Source organism: Eptatretus burgeri, chromosome 8 (genome assembly GCF_056783735.1).
Source record: "Eptatretus burgeri isolate ZD-2024b chromosome 8, Ebu_testis_v1, whole genome shotgun sequence".
Taxonomy (NCBI): Eukaryota; Metazoa; Chordata; class Myxini; order Myxiniformes; family Myxinidae; genus Eptatretus; species Eptatretus burgeri.
In genome coordinates, this window is record NC_140968.1 from 36,717,012 (window position 1) to 36,734,978 (window position 17,967).

The 17,967-nt window shown below is 44.2% G+C and overlaps 1 protein-coding gene and 1 long non-coding RNA gene across 3 annotated transcripts in view; both read left to right on the forward strand.

Moving 5' to 3' along the window:
- The window catches only part of LOC147021535 (uncharacterized), a 59,503-nt gene extending 41,764 nt beyond the window's left edge, over window positions 1–17,739 (forward strand). For both annotated transcript variants that reach the window (XR_015060831.1, XR_015060830.1), the window contains exon 4: window positions 16,919–17,739. This is a non-coding gene — a long non-coding RNA (uncharacterized LOC147021535). The remainder of the gene's footprint in view (window positions 1–16,918) is intronic.
- On the forward strand, window positions 1,210–3,923 carry LOC147021537 (uncharacterized). Its single transcript, XM_085893515.1, is given in 3 exon segments — window positions 1,210–1,216; window positions 1,742–1,999; window positions 2,002–3,923. Coding segments are annotated over 3 exon segments (2,187 nt in total).
- Window positions 17,740–17,967: the final 228 nt, after the last annotated feature.

Sequence of the window (17,967 nt, forward strand, 5' to 3'; positions counted from 1 at the left end):
CATACTCAATAAACATGAGAGCTTTGATTGTCTCATCTTTGATGTCTGCTTTGGGAGCCAATTTCAAGGTGGTATTAGGGAACGTACATTGATTTTGCTAATAGTTGAGTGTATCGATATCGACCTATTTCTGAGTCGATCATCGATAAAATTAGCACAAGCAGTGCTGCCCTCCTTGATACAGCACAACAACTTGTCTACATTTACATTGGTCACAATTTCTCCAGTGATAACATTCTTCAGTGCTACCTGGTCTTGTAGAGGACTGCATACCTTCAGGAGATACTCCTCTATGTCTTGCACCATCCCAACTATCTTAGTTGCAATACTTGGGTTGAAGTCGTGGTGAAGTGAGAGTTCTCCTTCGACATCATCCTTCATCTTCAGGAGGTCAACGTACTGGTCTTTTATGTTTGATAATTCCCCACAGAGCTACTGCTTCCTTCTTTCTGGTGACCCCAATTATCCCCCCACTCACTTTGGCAGGCCGATTGTAGCACTGCTCTAGCGCCTGGTCAAAGGGCACTCCACTACCTTTCTTGGTGGCATTCATGACAAATCCACCATTCATGGAGGAGTTGTAGAGGAGTGGGAACTTCTCCTTCAGTTGATAGCAGTCCTGGATGGATAAGTCGTTCTCTCACTCTCTCTCTCTCCGGATCTTGTAGCACTGGTGCTATGAATAAATCAAAAGCAGGCTGAGTGAGTGATAATAGGGTGCATAGAGTGATAGACAATGGGGTACATAGATTTTAAAAAGGGCGTGGTCATTTTCGGGCTGTTCGTCCCAGATAGAGATTTTGGCACACATCCCAAGTTGTTCCTTGGGGTCATATTAGCCTAAAACAGTTGAGTTATCCTCTCCTAAATTAAGTGCATACATGTCTAAGCCAGGTCCTAGACTATTCCCAGCATGAAAACCAAAGATATCATACAAAAAGAAGAAGAATTATACTGTTTGTGTTTGTTTTACTCACATGTACTCCTGAACTGATGGACGGAATTAGTTGAAAACTGATGGTTGTAGTCCGGGTATGTACTGGAAGGTTTTGCTTACTGTACTTCCTTATTATCCAAATGCTGCCTGGCATATGGAGCTTCTTGTGAACTTTCACCACTTTCATCGGTCTTGAGCCCACATTCCGATTTTATTCCAGGTGACCTTCAGTAGTCCGGTGGCAGAGCAGCATATTTCTAGTGAACCTTGCAATGTTTGGTAACAATCGTTTTTTGGCTTATTTTGATAGATATTGGTGTCGAGATCAATTTTAGGGTGAGTGGCCACTTGTCACTGCCTTGGCTTTTGCAGAATCCAAGATGGCCACCAAATATAATCAAAATATAAATTAGGTTGTAAATCCTGTTCTAAGTACAGCAAAAGGATGATATTGGTGTCTAAATCTATGTTTTAGAGACCAAGTAGGTGGATTATGATGTTATTGGGTCATTTGCTGGCCATCTTGTTAGCACAAATCCAATATGGCCACCAAAAATACCTGAAAAATGCCAAAATCACAAAAAAATCACACTAGAAACTAACATAATCGATTGTGAATGCAGTTGAACAATGATCCTGCTGGTTACACATGTGCTTGACATGTTATATAATCTGATTGTGAAGTAATGATGCCGTTTAGAAGCCACCTGGTGCCACCTACTCAAGACGTAAATATCATGGTGCTTCCAATGTGAAATACACCAATATATCGATAACTCTTAACGATCTTTGTTTTTGTTGTAGGTTCTGATGTGAGTAATGATATAGCTGAAGCAGGAGACAGCAAGGATGCCGAGGAATGCTTCTTCAAGACAGTTTACAACTGTGAGGTTGGGAAGTTGATGCAGTCTTCACAAATCGGCACAATATTGGAAGCTAGTAATCTTCGGCAAGATGATATCAGACTACGAAAAGAACTATCTGATGGATCATCTACTGTTAGATGTCACAAAAATTGTGTATCCAAATATGTATCTCCTTCCACTCTCAATAAATTGGCCAAGCTATGCCAGAGGAAGAGACAGATGATGACTCCAACGCTGGTTCCAAGCGATTGCGTTCGAGTACCGGTGGTGATGTTTTTGACTTTCAGAAGCACTGTTTGTTCTGCCATGACATAACTCCTTGCATATTACCGAATGAGTATGATCCCAAGGTGCCACAACAGTACAGAGTCCCTGCGTCGAGAGTAACCACAGACAAGATGGCTGATGGGGAGACGTACAAGCAGTACCTACTTGACCTTTGTGATAAACGTGGAGATGAACTGGGTAGAATAGTCCGTGACCGTATCATCGGAGCACCATCAGATTTGCACGCTGCAGATGCAATGTATCACCGCCGTTGCAATATGAGTTTCCATTGTGATGCTCAGAGAACTACCACGATCAATAGCAAAGGTACTGCTGATGACCAAGCTTTCACTGAAACTGTCAAAGTAGTCGGTTATGATCGCTCAAAAGTTTGGAATTCGCTCGATGTTGAAGCAGTATACGCAGACAAGGGTGGATCTGTCATGTCCAGACGTGTCCTTGTTGAGAACGTCATCCAACATTTCGCTGAAGATATGTTGGCATTACATTCCCCTGGAGTGGCAACGTTACTAGTGTTCAGGAAGCATGTTGCCACAAATCTCAGACTTGTGGATGATGATCAGAATGGCGACATGGATGAATGTATCCGGAAAGTTGGCAAGCAGATCATGACGGAGACCAAGGCAGCTAAGGATGACTTCAAATCCTACACTAAGCACATTGATCGAGAATCAGCCTCAGAGTGTATTAGTGAGACATTGGTGAAACTACTATCAGCTATCAAGCCTACTTTCCACAATTCACTACAATCCATCAAGGTGGGTAATATCGTGAGCTCAGTGGTAACGTCTCAACCGACACCCTTACAGATAGCCATAGGTGTACTTCTTGGTGACCATAAGATGATCATCACAGAACTGTACAAGTATAATGTTTCTTGTTCCTACGATGAGGTTCGACGATTCAGAAGGTCAGCGGGTGTTCAATCATCAAAAGCACAGCAGTTAGCCGGACTCAGAGATGCCAGACTGGGTGGACTTGTGCAAATCATCATTGATAACTTTGATGCTGTGATCAGTTCCCAAAACTGCCGCCTCGAATGTCATTACATGGCAATGCTGGCAGCTCAGTGGAAGACCGAACTTGACCACCTTGAAGGTTTGGATACATCGATCCCTCGCCTAACGAAAGAAGAAATGAAGCACCCTATCCCATGGGAGACACGAGTCGTTGAGTATACGGGACCGAAGAAACCTCCTATGCCATTTACTGCTACAAACCGATTTGCCATGTCAGACGACTTTGTACAAGCCACAACAATCTCAATTGGCAGAGCCAAAGATTTAGACTTTAACTTCATCAAAGACGTGCTCTTTGAAGCAAACACTCCTGAGTACAACGTGTACAATACACGTCACTGCCGTGAGTCAGGAATGACCCCAGCACCCAAGACAGCTGTGGTATATCTTCCACTCATAAACATGAAGCCAGGGGACCCAACTACTGTCCTAACTTCCATCACCCGAGGATTCGAAGTCACCCGAGCATCCAACCAGGATATTCTCGTTATCACCTGCGATCAGGCCATATATAAGATCGCCGTTGACATCACATTTCATCAACCAGATCTGCTCACCAACATAGTGGTGATTCTTGGTGGGATGCAGTTCCTCATGGATTTTGTGGGTTGCGTTGGCACTCTCATGGCAGACAGCGGCCTGAAAGAGATTCTGATGACGTCCTTCGGCTCCGTCGATAAGATGTTGCAAGGAAAGAAATATCCACAGAATGTTCGGGCACTGAGATTGCTCACAGAGGAGCTGCTTCGACCAGTGTTTGTGAGGGAGAATCTACACCTGACCAGCATGGATGATTTGGAAAAAACTACTTGATGAGATCGCCACTCAAAGTCGTACCACAAAGCTGTGGGTGTACAACGTCATCAAACCCACATTTCTAATGATGATGTTTTGTCGGGCGATGCATGAAGGCGACTGGCCACTCCACATCAAAACAGCAGAATCAATGCTGCCATACATGTTCGCAGCCCACAAGTACAACTATGCAAGGTATGGCCTCTACTACGTACGCTCCATGACTTGGTTGGGACCAGATATTCTGGACAAGTTCTGCAGAGGAGAGCAGTCACTACACCACACTGCTGGTGTCTACAACGGACAGTGGAGCGACATGTTTATTGAAACGAACTGGATGAGGAAGGGGCATGGGCCGGGTGGCATCATTGGCAACACAGAAAATCCTCAAATGATAGCGACATGGGTGTACAGTATGGATGCGACCATGACCCTGACTGGTGACCTTTAGAAGATGTCTGGAGCTGATGAGAAGGTACAGCTTAACCACAAGGAGGAATCTACCAGTCGCATTCGTCGAGATGGCAATGATCGTAAATCACTGAAGGCTACTCTAGAGTCATGCATTGACCCATTGGATCCAGCTACCCACGATGCAGGATGTCTGCTCAACATCTCAAATGGTCAACTAGCTCAACGGAATGTTAATGTTGACAAGGCAGTGGAGATTGGAGCTGATCAGCTGATCCAGTTCGAAGCATTATGGCCAGAGGGCTTTTACAGCTCACTCGCAAAACAGGTGACAACCTTCGCCGCAAAGAAGAAACGTCTAACAATCGATGATAATCCCGTCATGGATCAAGAGGCTATATACGCTCGGGTGATTGGCCTTCTTGTGAGCGAGCGCGATCTCGATCTGGAACAAGTCCTCTCCACAGAGCTAACTGCATATCCGCCCTCGATGTTTCAAGCTGATGGCCAGATGCGAGTGGCAACGGGAAAATCCACACTGAAAAAGAACCTCCAAGTCGAAGTTTCACAACACCTTATCACAAGGCCAACATCTATGGTGATTGATGTTTCCGCTCTTTTGTGGACATTAGAATGGCCATCCCAAGGAACCGTTGACACGTTCATTTCGGTGTTCAAGGTCTGGGTCAACGCGCGGCTGCTTGAAGCTGATGTCCACCTGTGTTTTGATCGTTATTATAACTACTCTACAAAAAGCAGCACCAGATCAGCTCGAGCCAGCGCTACCCGGGTCCATCAGCTCGAACGGAAAACTCCACTGCCGGCTTGGGACGCAGTACTTAAGAACTCAGCCAATAAAAAACAACTCAACACACTGATTTGCGAATCAATCCTGAGTGATGACAACTTCCTGCAGCATGCGACACAGGACCACCAGTTGGTGGTTACTGGGGAAAACGACACACCTACGCAGGTATCGAAGGGTCATAAGTCGCCTCGTCTAGACCTAGCATCAACACATGAAGAACCTGACATCCTCCTGACACAACAGGCCATCCATTTGGCAAAATACCATCCAGAATCACGGGTGCGGGTGGTATGTGATGACACGGATGTGTTCGCGTTACTTGTGTACTACTACTTGAGCGAGAAGCTCCAGTCTTCAATAACTATGCAGTCTCCAATCATTGGTCGGTCTTGCATTGACGTGAAGGAAACTGCTCTGAAACATTCAGCAATCGTACCCGAGCTCTTAGCGCTTCATGCTTTGACTGGTTGTGATTCAGTTGCTGCGACTTATGGAATTGGGAAAACAAAAGCAATCGCGGCCGCTCGAAAAGGCTACTCTCTGGATCAACTTGGTAAACCCTTGGCAAATATCGTTGAAGTCACCGAACAAGCAACAGCTTTCATGGGTGCGTGCTATGGCATTACAACTCCCACCTCTTCGATGACCAAGATCCACCAGAAACTATGGGCACAGAAGACTGGAAAATCAACAGCAGCACCTAAGCTGTGTAGTTTGCCCCCACTTACAGAAGCGTTTGAGCAGAACGTCCGTAGAGCACACCATCAAGTCGCTCACTGGTACAGTGCCCTGAGTGGGGATCCACCAACTCTCGCTGCAGTGGAACACGGATGGGAAGCTGATGACACTAACAAGTGTCTCTTCCCTCGGAATATGGAGGACGGGGTACCCTATTCCCCGGAGCACATTCTGAAGCTGGTCAGATGTGGCTGCACATCTGAGCAAGCATGTAGAGGTGGGAGATGTGGATGTATGGGGCGCCAACTTCCGTGCACAATGTTCTGCACCTGTGGTGGTGGTACTGCCTGTTCCAATCCATTCAACATCAATGAGAGTGCAACAGATCACGCCGACATCCCTGATGACAGCGATGAGACAAATGACCGAGCAATGGATGTCGAGGATGAGGACGATGAATAGTTCCAAGATATAAGATATTTTGTCCTGTGGGGTGTTAATTTTGCTTAATTTTTTTTTAGTATAATTTGTATTGACATAGCGTTGAAACATTGAGCAATGTGAAGCTGCCAAATTATTGTATTATTATTATCATTATTATCAATATTATTAATGGGAGTATCATATACTTTAAATGTATGTCGACTTTTGAGTCACGTGAATGTCATGTCTGAGAGAATTATACAATAAATATTGTCCGATTCTAATTACATTTTGTTCTTATATTTTGCCTAAAATCGATATTGCTATCAAAATAAATATTGCTTATAAATTTGCGAATGACTTCAGAATCATAATATACATGTCTATGCTTCACAAAGCACACATATGTACAGAAACTTAACTCGACTGCATTTACAACCGATTACATTAGATTTAGTGTGATTTTGGCATTTTTACAGGTAATTTTGGTGGCCATATTGGATTTATGCCATCAAGATGGCTACCAAATTATCCAATAACATCATAATCCACTTCCTTGGTAACTAAAACATATAGTTAGACACCAATTTCATCATGTTACTGAACTTAGAACAGGAGTTGCAGCCGAAGTTATAGTTTGATTGTATATGGTGGCCATCTTGGATTCTGAAAAAGCCAAGACAGTGACAAGTGGCCACTCAGCCTAAATTTCATCTCGACCCTAAGTTCTATCAAAAAAATTGAAAAGATGAATGTTACCAAACATTGCAAGGTTCCCTGGCCCAACCACCGGACTACAGTCCTTTAATTTCACAATTCTTTCTCGATGGTCCATCGCCAGGTCTGTCTTGGCCTTCCAACCCAAGATCCTCAACTCGGTTTTGGTGTTTTACTTCTCTGACTAAATTTTCTTGAGTCTCATGAATGCACCCCTTACCCTTTGTATCCATTATGGTATGTCTGTATTTCCCCTCCTGTTATGGTAACCATGGACCCCAGGTATGTAAACTTGTCAGCCTCTCTAATTGGTGAATTGTTGTCCATTAAGTTTTTGTTGGTGTGTGTGGCATGTACAGAGAGTGGACAAAAGAAAATAGAAACACCTGGGTAAATGGAGGATACCAAGTTTATCGAAAGCAACAGCTTCCAGACAGGTGTGGCCCATGTGTTAATTAAGTAAATAACATCTCAGCATGCTTCGGGTCATGTATAAAAATGCTGCACAGGCCTGGTTGCCTATAATTATGGCTTGCATGGCTGCAAGAGGAGACCTCAGTGACTTTGAAAGAGGGGTGATTGTTGCGGCACTTTTGGCAGGAGCTTCGGTGACAAAGACAGCTGAACTTACTGATGTTTCACGAGTAACAATGTCTAAGGTGATGTCAGCATGGAACTCCGTGGGAAAGAAGTGCATACTCCAGGATCGTGTGAAAGCAACGTGCAATATTGGGTAGATCCAGGACCGTGATATCCACGCATTAATTTGAAGTGCTAGGCAAAGCAGGCGAGCAACTGCAGATCAATTGACTGTAAATTTCAACCTGGAGTGCGAGCAGCGAGTTTCATCAAAAGCGGACCACCAAGAACTCCGCAGAGCAGGATACCATAGTCGGATTGCAGTGCACAAACTGCTCATCACACCTGGCAATGCACATTTTGGAAAGGAAAGCAGTGAGTGAAGGTGAGCAGTGCTTCGTGATTTTGGTGGTTTTACCAGAAGGGAGTTGCTGGTGGACCTCGATCGCCCTGCGGAAATGTGGGGGGAACATATCGCAGACAGAACAGGGTAGGCAAGACTGGAAAGGAAACGGTAGAAGACAGAAAGACAACTGACCTGCCTACGGTGAGAGAGTGAGAGGCCCAAAGACTCAACCTGACCGCGGGAGATACCAATGATCCTAAATGCCTTCGTTTCCACATCGGGAGGCTGAGAAAGGCGAGAGGCAGGAGCACCAGCCCAGATGGGAGAGCAGTACTCTATTAGGCTGCGGATGAAAGCTTTGTATGGGGTCAGGAGCTCAGGCAGGCCGAAGAAGGACTCTGCACAATGTAGGATTCCCAGTCGGTGACTGGCTTTGGAGGCCAGGTTGGAAATGTGGCTTTCCCAGGAAAGATCATGGCAGATAGTGAGACCCAGAAGCTTGAATGAAACGACTTCTTCCAGAGGATTGTTGAGAAAGTAGATGGGGGGGGGGGGGTTCTAAATGGTCCTTTCAGAGAGACATAGTGAGAGTGTGAGATTTGTCCGGATTGAAAGACATATTCCACGTGTTGGACCAGTTTGTGATTTTACCCAGATCTGCAGAGAGGGAAGAAGCTGCTGCTTGCCGGTCTGAGGGATGGCAGATGGTACGGCAGAGGGTGGAATCATCGGCAAAGAGATAAAGAGGATTTCCCAGAGAGTCGGAGAGATCATTGATGAAAACCATAAAAAGAACAAGGCCCAGAACGCTGCCTTGAGGAACTCCAGCCTGGATAAGAAGAGGGGATGAAAGAACTCCATTTAGGGCCACACGTTGGCTGTGACAGGAGAGGTAGTCTGTGAGCCATGAGTGGAGATGGCCTTGGATACCATAGGAAGAGAGTTTGGTGAGCAGGGCAGGGTGCCTGACTGTGTCAAAAGCACGTGATATTTCTAGGGATACGGCTCTTCTTTCCTGTCTGGCATTGAGTTCCTCCATCCATTGTTGAGAGAGCAGAAGCAGCATATCCAGAGTAGAGTGACCTGATCTGAAACCAAATTGATGATCAGAAATCAAGCCATTGGAGATGAGGAAGGATTTGATGTCTGAAGTGATGATGGATTCCATAACCTTGCTGATGATTGGGAGAAGGCCGATTGCTCTGTAGTTGCAAGGATATGTTTTTGCACATTTTTTTATGCAGGGCAGTAATGTTTGCTGATTTCCCAGCAGATGGCAGATGACCTTGAGCAAATGAGAGGGTGAATAGAACAGAGAGGGTGAGCAAGAGCAGAGGAGCAGGTTTTTCGGACACGTGGGCTGATGCCGTCGGTACCGGTTGGAGAATCCGAGTCGAGATTTGACAGCAAGCTCTTCACTTTGTCAGAAGAAAAGGACACAGAGTCCAGGGACAGTTGGGTGCGACTGGGTAAGGTGGGTACAGAAAGCGATGGGTTTTGGACACAATATTTCAATGCAAACACCCAGATTAGGCATTCAGCCTTTTCACGTTAGGTATCAGCAGTGCGGCCATTTGAGGTAATGGAGAGGATGGAGGGGGAACATACACCAGAAACAGATTTGATTAGATGCCACCAGGATTTTGAGGAGGGAGAGAGGTTTGAGAGTTCAGACTTGAGATGAGAAAGATGTTGTTTTCTGGCTCTCCTGAGGGTAGATACAGACTTGTTCCGAGCTTAATGGAAGGAACTGAGATTGCCCTCAGTTGGGTTTGCTTTCCATGAGGCAAAGGCCTTCCGTTGGACTTCCGTTGGACTTCCGGTTCCGGTTTTGAGCGGCAAGAGGTCTCCTTCGGGGCTCCCTGCTGACATTCTCAAAGTTAAGTTCCGGTTGTTATTTGTCCCGTTTTAACTGTTTAATTTTCTCACCTACATGTTAATGTGTGTTCCTAGTTCGGTTTTGTTTCAAAAATCGTGCTATTTTGTGAGTATTTATGTCGACGTTCTCACCTGGTGTTTGAGGCCTAGTCCTAGGCTTGAGGCCTAGTCCTAGGCTTGAGGCCTACCGGTTCCACTTGGTGTTCGATCGTTTTTTTTTTTTGTTTGTTTGTTTTTTCTCCCCATTACCTTCAATTTCTATCCTCCCCATTACCTTCAATTTTCATCCTCCCCACTTTCCAAACATCCCCCATTCTCCCAACTAATCTCTTTCTTATCTCAAAAAAAAAAAAAAAAAAAAAAAAAAAACCCAACAACAACCTTCTCCCGATTCTGCTACTTCTTCCTCTTAACTTCCTCCTCGTCTTCCTCGATTTCTTTTTTTTTTTACACTTCCATGACCTAATCTGTTGAACTCTCTCATACATTAATATTAACAACAAAAACGATCTTATAATGCTTCATCTTCCTCTCTCACACATGTGGTACTCTTTACTGTTTCACAATGCACTACTCTTCTGCTATTTTAACAGACTGCTCTCATTTCGACCTCTCCTTCATTCCTTGCCTAAAAAATCCAACTATTACAGCACTTCTTCTCTCCATGCTCTGAATTCGCCTTCATTGCATCCATCAAGAATTGTGTTAAATCGCATCTCTGACCTAAAACTTTTAAAAACCACAGTTTGCCATGGATGCTCGCTTTCCATCAACCATTCTTTTTTCCAACTTCAGTGCCAACTCACCCCCTCACCCCTCACTCTCACTCTCAAAGCAACCATCCCACTCTTCTCCCTCCAAGCCTCCCTCTCACCTCTTTCAAAAATTCCCCCCTCACCTTTCTCCCACCTTTCATCCCCCTCACTCTTCCTTCTCTAAGTTGCCCCCCTCTCATCCACCAACCTGCCTCCCTCCACTGCCCTCTCACCTCCATCTCTTCACTCCACCTCCTCAAATCCTCAACTGCCATCTTCCTTGTCTCTTGTCCCCCCTCTCTCACAGCACCACAGAGCCTTTTCTCCTCCTCATTCGGCCCCCTCCCCTCGCTATTCTGCAATACCCCACACTCCTTCAGCAACCCTCCTTACCTCCCCCCTCGTCCCTCGTCCGACCCTCCCCCGCCCCCTCCACCTCCTGCACCAAAAGCCTCCTCCCCTACCTCTTCATTAAAAGTGTGGACCTCAAATATCCGGGGCCTTCGCTCAAACCTTTCAGATCTTTCCATGCAGGTTGCCACTGACAAACCAGACATTATCTGCCTAACAGAAACTTTCCTCTCCCAAGACGTGTCTGACTCCCAAGTATCTCTCCCTGGTTACTCCCTCTTACGGTATGACAGACCTGAGCCTCGTCCTGGTGGAGGTGTTGCTCTCTTCATCAAAGACTCTATTCCTCACTCTCCCTGCACTGCTCTCACTCCCCCACACCCCCAGGAATACCTCTGGCTTCGGCTTCCCCTCCACTCCCACCTCATGTTTATATGTGTACTGTACCGTCCACCGAACAGTGATGACTCCATCTACACCTCACTCTCCGAAAACATGGACCATCTTCTATCTTCTCATCCAAACTCTCTCTTCCTCTTATGTGGCGACTTCAATTGTCATCACGCCAGTTGGCTAGGTGTGGGTACCTCTCTCACCTGCCATGGGACATCAGCAAAAGCTTTCTGTGACTCATTGGGACTGACTCAATCGGTCAACTTCCCGACCTGGATCTCAACCAATGGTACTCCATCTCTTCTGGATCTGATTTTGACAAATTTCCCTGACAATATCTGCTGCTCTTCCTTCGCTCCAATTGGTTCTTCTGACCACGTCCTTATTAAAGTGGACATCTCTCTGGCTGTTATCAGAGAACCACCTCACCGCCGTCGAGTCTGGCATTTCACTCAAGCCGACTGGCAGGGTCTCCGAGCAGCCATCAAACTTACAGACTGGTCTCCTATCACTACTTTCTCAAACATCAACTCATCCTGGGAATTCTTTCAAAGAAACTTGCTCTCCCTCATGCACAGATTTATCCCCTCTCGTGTTCAGTTGTCTTACCCTTCCTCCCGCCCTTGGTTTACTGAAGCTTGTGGCGAGGCAGTTGTCCTGAAACAACTTGCCTTTGCCTCATGGAAAGCAAACCCAACTGAGGGCAATCTCAGTTCTTTCCACAAAGCTCGGAACAAGTGTGTAGCTACCCTCAGGAGAGCCAGAAAACAACATCTTTCTCATCTCAAGTCTGAACTCTCAAACCTCTCTCCCTCCTCAAAATCCTGGTGGCGTTTAATCAAATCTGTTTCTGGTGTATGTTCCCCCTCCATCCCCTCCCTTACCTCAAATGGCCGCACTGCTGATTCCACACGTGATAAAGCTGAATGTCTAAACTCGGTGTTTGCAGCTAAATCTTGTGTCCCAAACCCATCACTATCTCTACCCACTTTACCCAGTCGCACCCAACTGTCCCTGGACTCTGTATCCTTTTCTCCTGACAAGGTGGAGAGCTTGCTTTCAAACCTCGAGTCAGATTCTGCAACCGGTCCAGACGGCATCAGCCCACGTGTCCTCAAAGCCTGCTCTTCTGCTCTTGCTCACCCTCTCTCTGTTCTATTCACCCTCTCATTTTCCCAAGGTCATCTGCCATCTGCTTGGAAATCTGCTAACATCACTGCCCTGCATAAAAAGGTGCAAAAACAGATCCCTGTAACTATAGACCAATCAGCCTTCTCCCAATCATCAGCAAGGTTATGGAATCCATCATCGCTTCAGACATGAAATCCTTCCTCTTCTCCAATGGCTTGATTTCCAATCATCAATTTGGTTTCAGACCAGGTCACTCTACCCTAGATATGCTGCTACTGCTCTCCCATCAATGGATGGAGGTCCTCAATGCCAGACAGGAAATCCGAGCCGTATCCCTGGACATATCACGTGCTTTTGACACAGTCTGGCACCCTGCCCTACTCACCAAACTCTCTTCCCATGGTATTCAAGGCCATCTCCACTCATGGCTCGCAGACTTCCTCTCCTGTCGCAGTCAACGTGTGGCCCTAAATGGAGTTCTTTCATCCCCTCTTCCTGTGCAGGCTGGAGTTCCTCAAGGTAGCGTTCTGGGCCCTGTTCTTTTTCTGGTTTTCATCAATGATCTCTCGGACTCTCTGGAAAATCCTCTATTTCTCTTTGCCGATGACTCAACCCTCTGCCGTACCATCTGTCATCCCTCAGACCGGCAAGCAGCAGCTTCTTCGCTCACTGCAGATCTGGATAAAATCACAAACTGGTCCAACACGTGGAACATGTCTTTCAATCCAGACAAATCTCACACTCTCACTATGTCTCTTCGAAAGGACCGTTTACAAAACCCCCCATCCACTTTCTCAACAATCCTCTGGAAGAAGTCTTTTCTTTCAAGCTTCTGGGTCTCACTATCTGCCATGACCTTTCCTGGGAAAGTCACATTTCCAACCTTGCCTCAAAAGCCAGTCGCCGACTGGGAATCCTCCGTCGTGCAAAGTCCTTCCTCGGCCCTCTTGAGCTCCTGACCACTTACAAAGCTTTTGTCCGTAGCCTGATGGAGTACTGCTCTCCCCTCTGGGCTGGTGCTCCTGCCTCCCACCTTTCTCGACTTCACGCTGTCGAAACCAGGGCTTTTAAGATCATTGGCATCTCCCGCAATGAAGCTGAGTCTTTGGGCCTCTCACTCAATCACCGCAGGTTGGTCGGTGGTCTTTCTGTCTTCTACCGACTCCTCTCCAGCCTTGCCCCCCTGCTCTCTCTGCGATTTGTCCCAACCACATTTCCACAGGGCGCTCAAGGTCCGCCAACAACCCCCTTCTGGTAAAACTACCAAAATCACGAATCACTGCTCATCTTCACTCTTTCATTCCTCTTTTTTCCCGCCTTTGGAATAAACTTCCTCACTCTATTCTTTCCCATTCTTCCCTTCAGGCTTTCAAAACAGCTGTTCACCACCACCTCTTATCTTCCCCCATCCAAATCCTCGATCTTTTCTACCCCCGATAATCCACCCAAGCCCACTTCCTTCAATTCTCCTGCTTTCCTTCCTGAAAGTCCCTTTAATGTCCATCTTCCCCTCGCCATGTTCCCCGTCCCATCCCCATCCCTCTCCCTTCCACAGTTCACCTGTGTCTGTTCCCCAATGTTTTGTCCCTTCCACTCCCGCCCCTCTTGTCTCATGCCTCCTTGCTGTGAGTTGTGTGTTAGCTCTCATACGAGCCTCGACCAAGGTATAAAAAAAAAAAAAAAAAAAAAAAAAAAAAAAAAAGGCAAGTTGTTTCAGGACAACTGCCTCACCACAAGCTTCAGTAAACCAAGAGCGAGATGAAGGGTAGGACAACTGAAGACGAGAGGGGATAAATCTGTGCATGAGAGCAAGCAAGTTTCTTTGAAAGAATATAAAAATACACCATAGACATCATAAAAGGGGGGAATAACCACGGGTGTAGTTGTGCTGGAATGCAACGGAGCACCACTCCGGCACCTCAATCCATCCGTGGTGGAGCTCAGCTGCACAACATTTAAAAAGACAAAAAAAAATACCCACGTTCAGATCGGTTGCATTATTGTGTTTTGTGTGCATTCATGAACAAATAATTAATCGGGGTCAAAGCTTGTCCCAAACCTTGAATATGTCAACACATTGGACACTTTGTCTAGGGAACGGTATTTCAACAATACAGGTAATAGGCAACAAAGATGCATATGAATTGCGGAATACAGCAAGGTCAAGTGGTGAGACAAACTTTCCAACCAACCATTTTATTTCCAGATTGAATGAATTATCTTTTATTACCACTGCGACGAAGATGGATGGAGGTTCTTTTTTCACCCCTGTCTGTCTGTTTGTCTATCTGTCTGTGTTTGTTTGTTACTTGTGAAAATCGAAGATTTTTCCAGCACACGACTGTATATTGGTTGGTCGCGTGTGTTATTCTTTCTGTCTGTTTTGTTTGTCAATCGCCTACGGGTCACAATTTTAAACTGATCTTCACGAAACTTCATCAAATGGTAGAGCTGGTCATAAGCAAGAAGCCAATTGATGTTGAAGTCATAGGTCAACAACTTCAGTCGACTTTCTAAAATAGTCAATTTTCATCCAATTGACTTGAAATTTGAAGAGGATTTGCATATCAGGTCACTGAATTCAATCACCAATAAAAAAAAAAATTTAGGTCTCAAGGTCAACATAGGCCATATTTCTAAAATAATCAATTTTCATCTGATTGACTTGAAAATTGAAGAGGATTTGCATATTTATTCATTCAATTGAACTACCAATTCTTTTTAAGGTTAAATTGTTTGATGGATTTCACAAGTATTGCGCTCTGCACGACATCTTTCTTGTTTCTTTGTCTGTTTGTGAACAAGATATCTCAAAAAGTTGTTGACGGATTCAGACAAAATTTGGTGGATAGGTTGGGTGTAAGACTAGGATGAATCAATTCGATTTTGGTGAAATTCAGAATCAGGATCTCTCTGATACAAGGGTTTTAAAATATTTTAAGTGATTCTTCACCATTGAGAGATGGGGCCAAAAATGATTTTCAGGGTGTCCACATTGAAATGAAACAACTTTGAAGCCTTATAACTTTTTAGGTATAAATTTTATATGTGAAGTGCAAAGTATACCATACAAAGGTGCAGGACATTGTTCAGCTGAAAGAGCGTATCACAGCGGCTGTGGCCTCCATAACACCCGAGATGTTAGAAAATTTGTGGAGAGCAAATTAGTAACGTTGTGAGTTAGACACCATGAATGGTGCACAGGTTGAATGTTTACTCTAATGTACCCAAATTATATGTATCCAGATACCAAATGAAACTCAAGCATACCAACTCTGAGCTTTGTGAATATTCGTCTGTTTGCACGATTTAATAAAAATTTATGAGGCTTCAAAGTTGTTTCATTTCAATGTGGACAGCCTGTGCAGCATGATTATGAATATATATATATATATATATATATATATATATATATATATATATATATATATATATATATATATATATATATATATATATATATGTGTGTGTATATGTGTGTATATGTATATATATATATATATATATATATATATATATATATATATATATATATATATATATATATATATATATATATATATATATATACACATATGATCACAGAGATGACATTTGAGCAAGAGATGAAAGGTGCTGTTGCAACACTAGCCTGGAGTTATCGATAGCTGTTTGTATATATATGTATATGTGTATATGTGTATATATATATATATATATATATATATATATATATATATATATATATATATATATATATATATATATATATATATATATATATATATATATATATATATACATATACATATACATATACATATACATACATATATATATATATATATATATATATATATATATATATATATATATATATATATATATATATATATATATACATATACATATACATATACATATACATACATATATATATATATACATATATACATACATATGTATATATATATATATATACATATATATATATATATATATATATATATATATATATATATATATATATATATATGCATGCACATATGATCACAGAGATGACATTTGAGCAAGAGATGAAAGGTGCTGTTGCAACACTAGCCTGGAGTTATCGATAGCTGTTTGATCAGGACATCGAGAGCTTCTCAAACATCAAACCACCAAGAAGGTGTAAAAATGGATTCGCAAAAACTCTGAATACAATCAAATGTGCTGCAGACAATTTACTTCAACCGATGTAAATCTTGGTTATTTTAAAAATCAGAGACAAGTAATTGACTGATAACACAGTAGCCTACCTACATCGTTTGTTATTCAAAGGTTGATTGTCCTCGAGGGTTGTAAATGCCATATTATGGTATTTGGTGATATTGATAAATTGTATGTTGTTGATAACCCGAACATTAATTCAGTGATGTACTGATAAAATACAACACATGAACGTCTTTATTGCAAGTCAGTAAAACCTTCCAGCATTTTTATAATATTGTTGCAGAAATGGCCCTTAGTGTGCTATTAAATATAGGATTAGCCCAGATCCCCCATTAAATGCATGTTTTGCCAGGTTGTTCGGTAAATGGACGTTACATGTGTCGGGAGGTGTAAGAGGCTGGTCATTGTTCGTACATTGGTGGTGGACCGAGAGATTCTTCTTCTTCCTTCCCCTCTCCGGACGAGAGGGAGTGGCCTCAAGAAGGAAGTGACACTGAAGGGAGGAGCCAGGAGACAACGAGGCGAGCCTCGGATCGGGAGGAAGAGGAACTGCCTGAGCCACGAGAAGCGGTGCGCCCCAAAAGGAAGGAGAAGTGAAAACTGCAGTCGGCTTTGAGGCGAGCGAGTACCGGGAAGGCAACAGAGAAACGACGAGTGGCGAGCCGGGTGATCGGCAGTAGGAGGAACTGAACCTGAGGGTTAGTCAGCAATCTGCTTCGAGAAGGTGGGACTGAGAGCGCCGTGAAAAGCCAGCTGGAGCATACCACCGTGGATCTTTCGCTCTGGTGCAGTCGACCTTGCGCGGGGTTTGAACGCGCCGAGGCTGCGTGCATGAGGGCTGCAACAAATGGACGACGCCTCCATTTTGCCACGCGGCGTGTTCGAGCTGGTGCTCGAATCCATTGAAATCGGCTTGTCACGAGCAACATTCGTTCCTTCGACACTTTTTCCTCTCGTCCATGAGGCATCACCAAGTACTCTGTGTCTTGTCTGCATGCTGTCCATGTCTTGTCAGTATGTTGTTTAAGGTTTATCTCGTTAGTGCCCCTTCGAAACCCGTAATCCGTAGCTCCCTAGTTAAGAACGGGTTATAGATTAATTATAACATTGTCGTGAATGCTTTGCTAGTGTTGTGTTCCCCCATGTGTCCCCAATAAATCTGACTGATTCGTATGAAGTTGCCGCTTTGGGTTTGTTTGTGCCGTACCGAGAAACAATTTCCTCGATTTGGATATAAAACCAAAACGGTTACAGACTGGGAGACTGCTCGGTCTCTGACAAATCCAGTCTGTAACCGGAGGCTATTCACTCAGCTGGCAAGGCACAGGTGTATTTTGGTATCGTGATCTGAGGCGCGTAACCCTAGAATTGTGCCGAACCAGCCAGCGTTATAACCCCGGA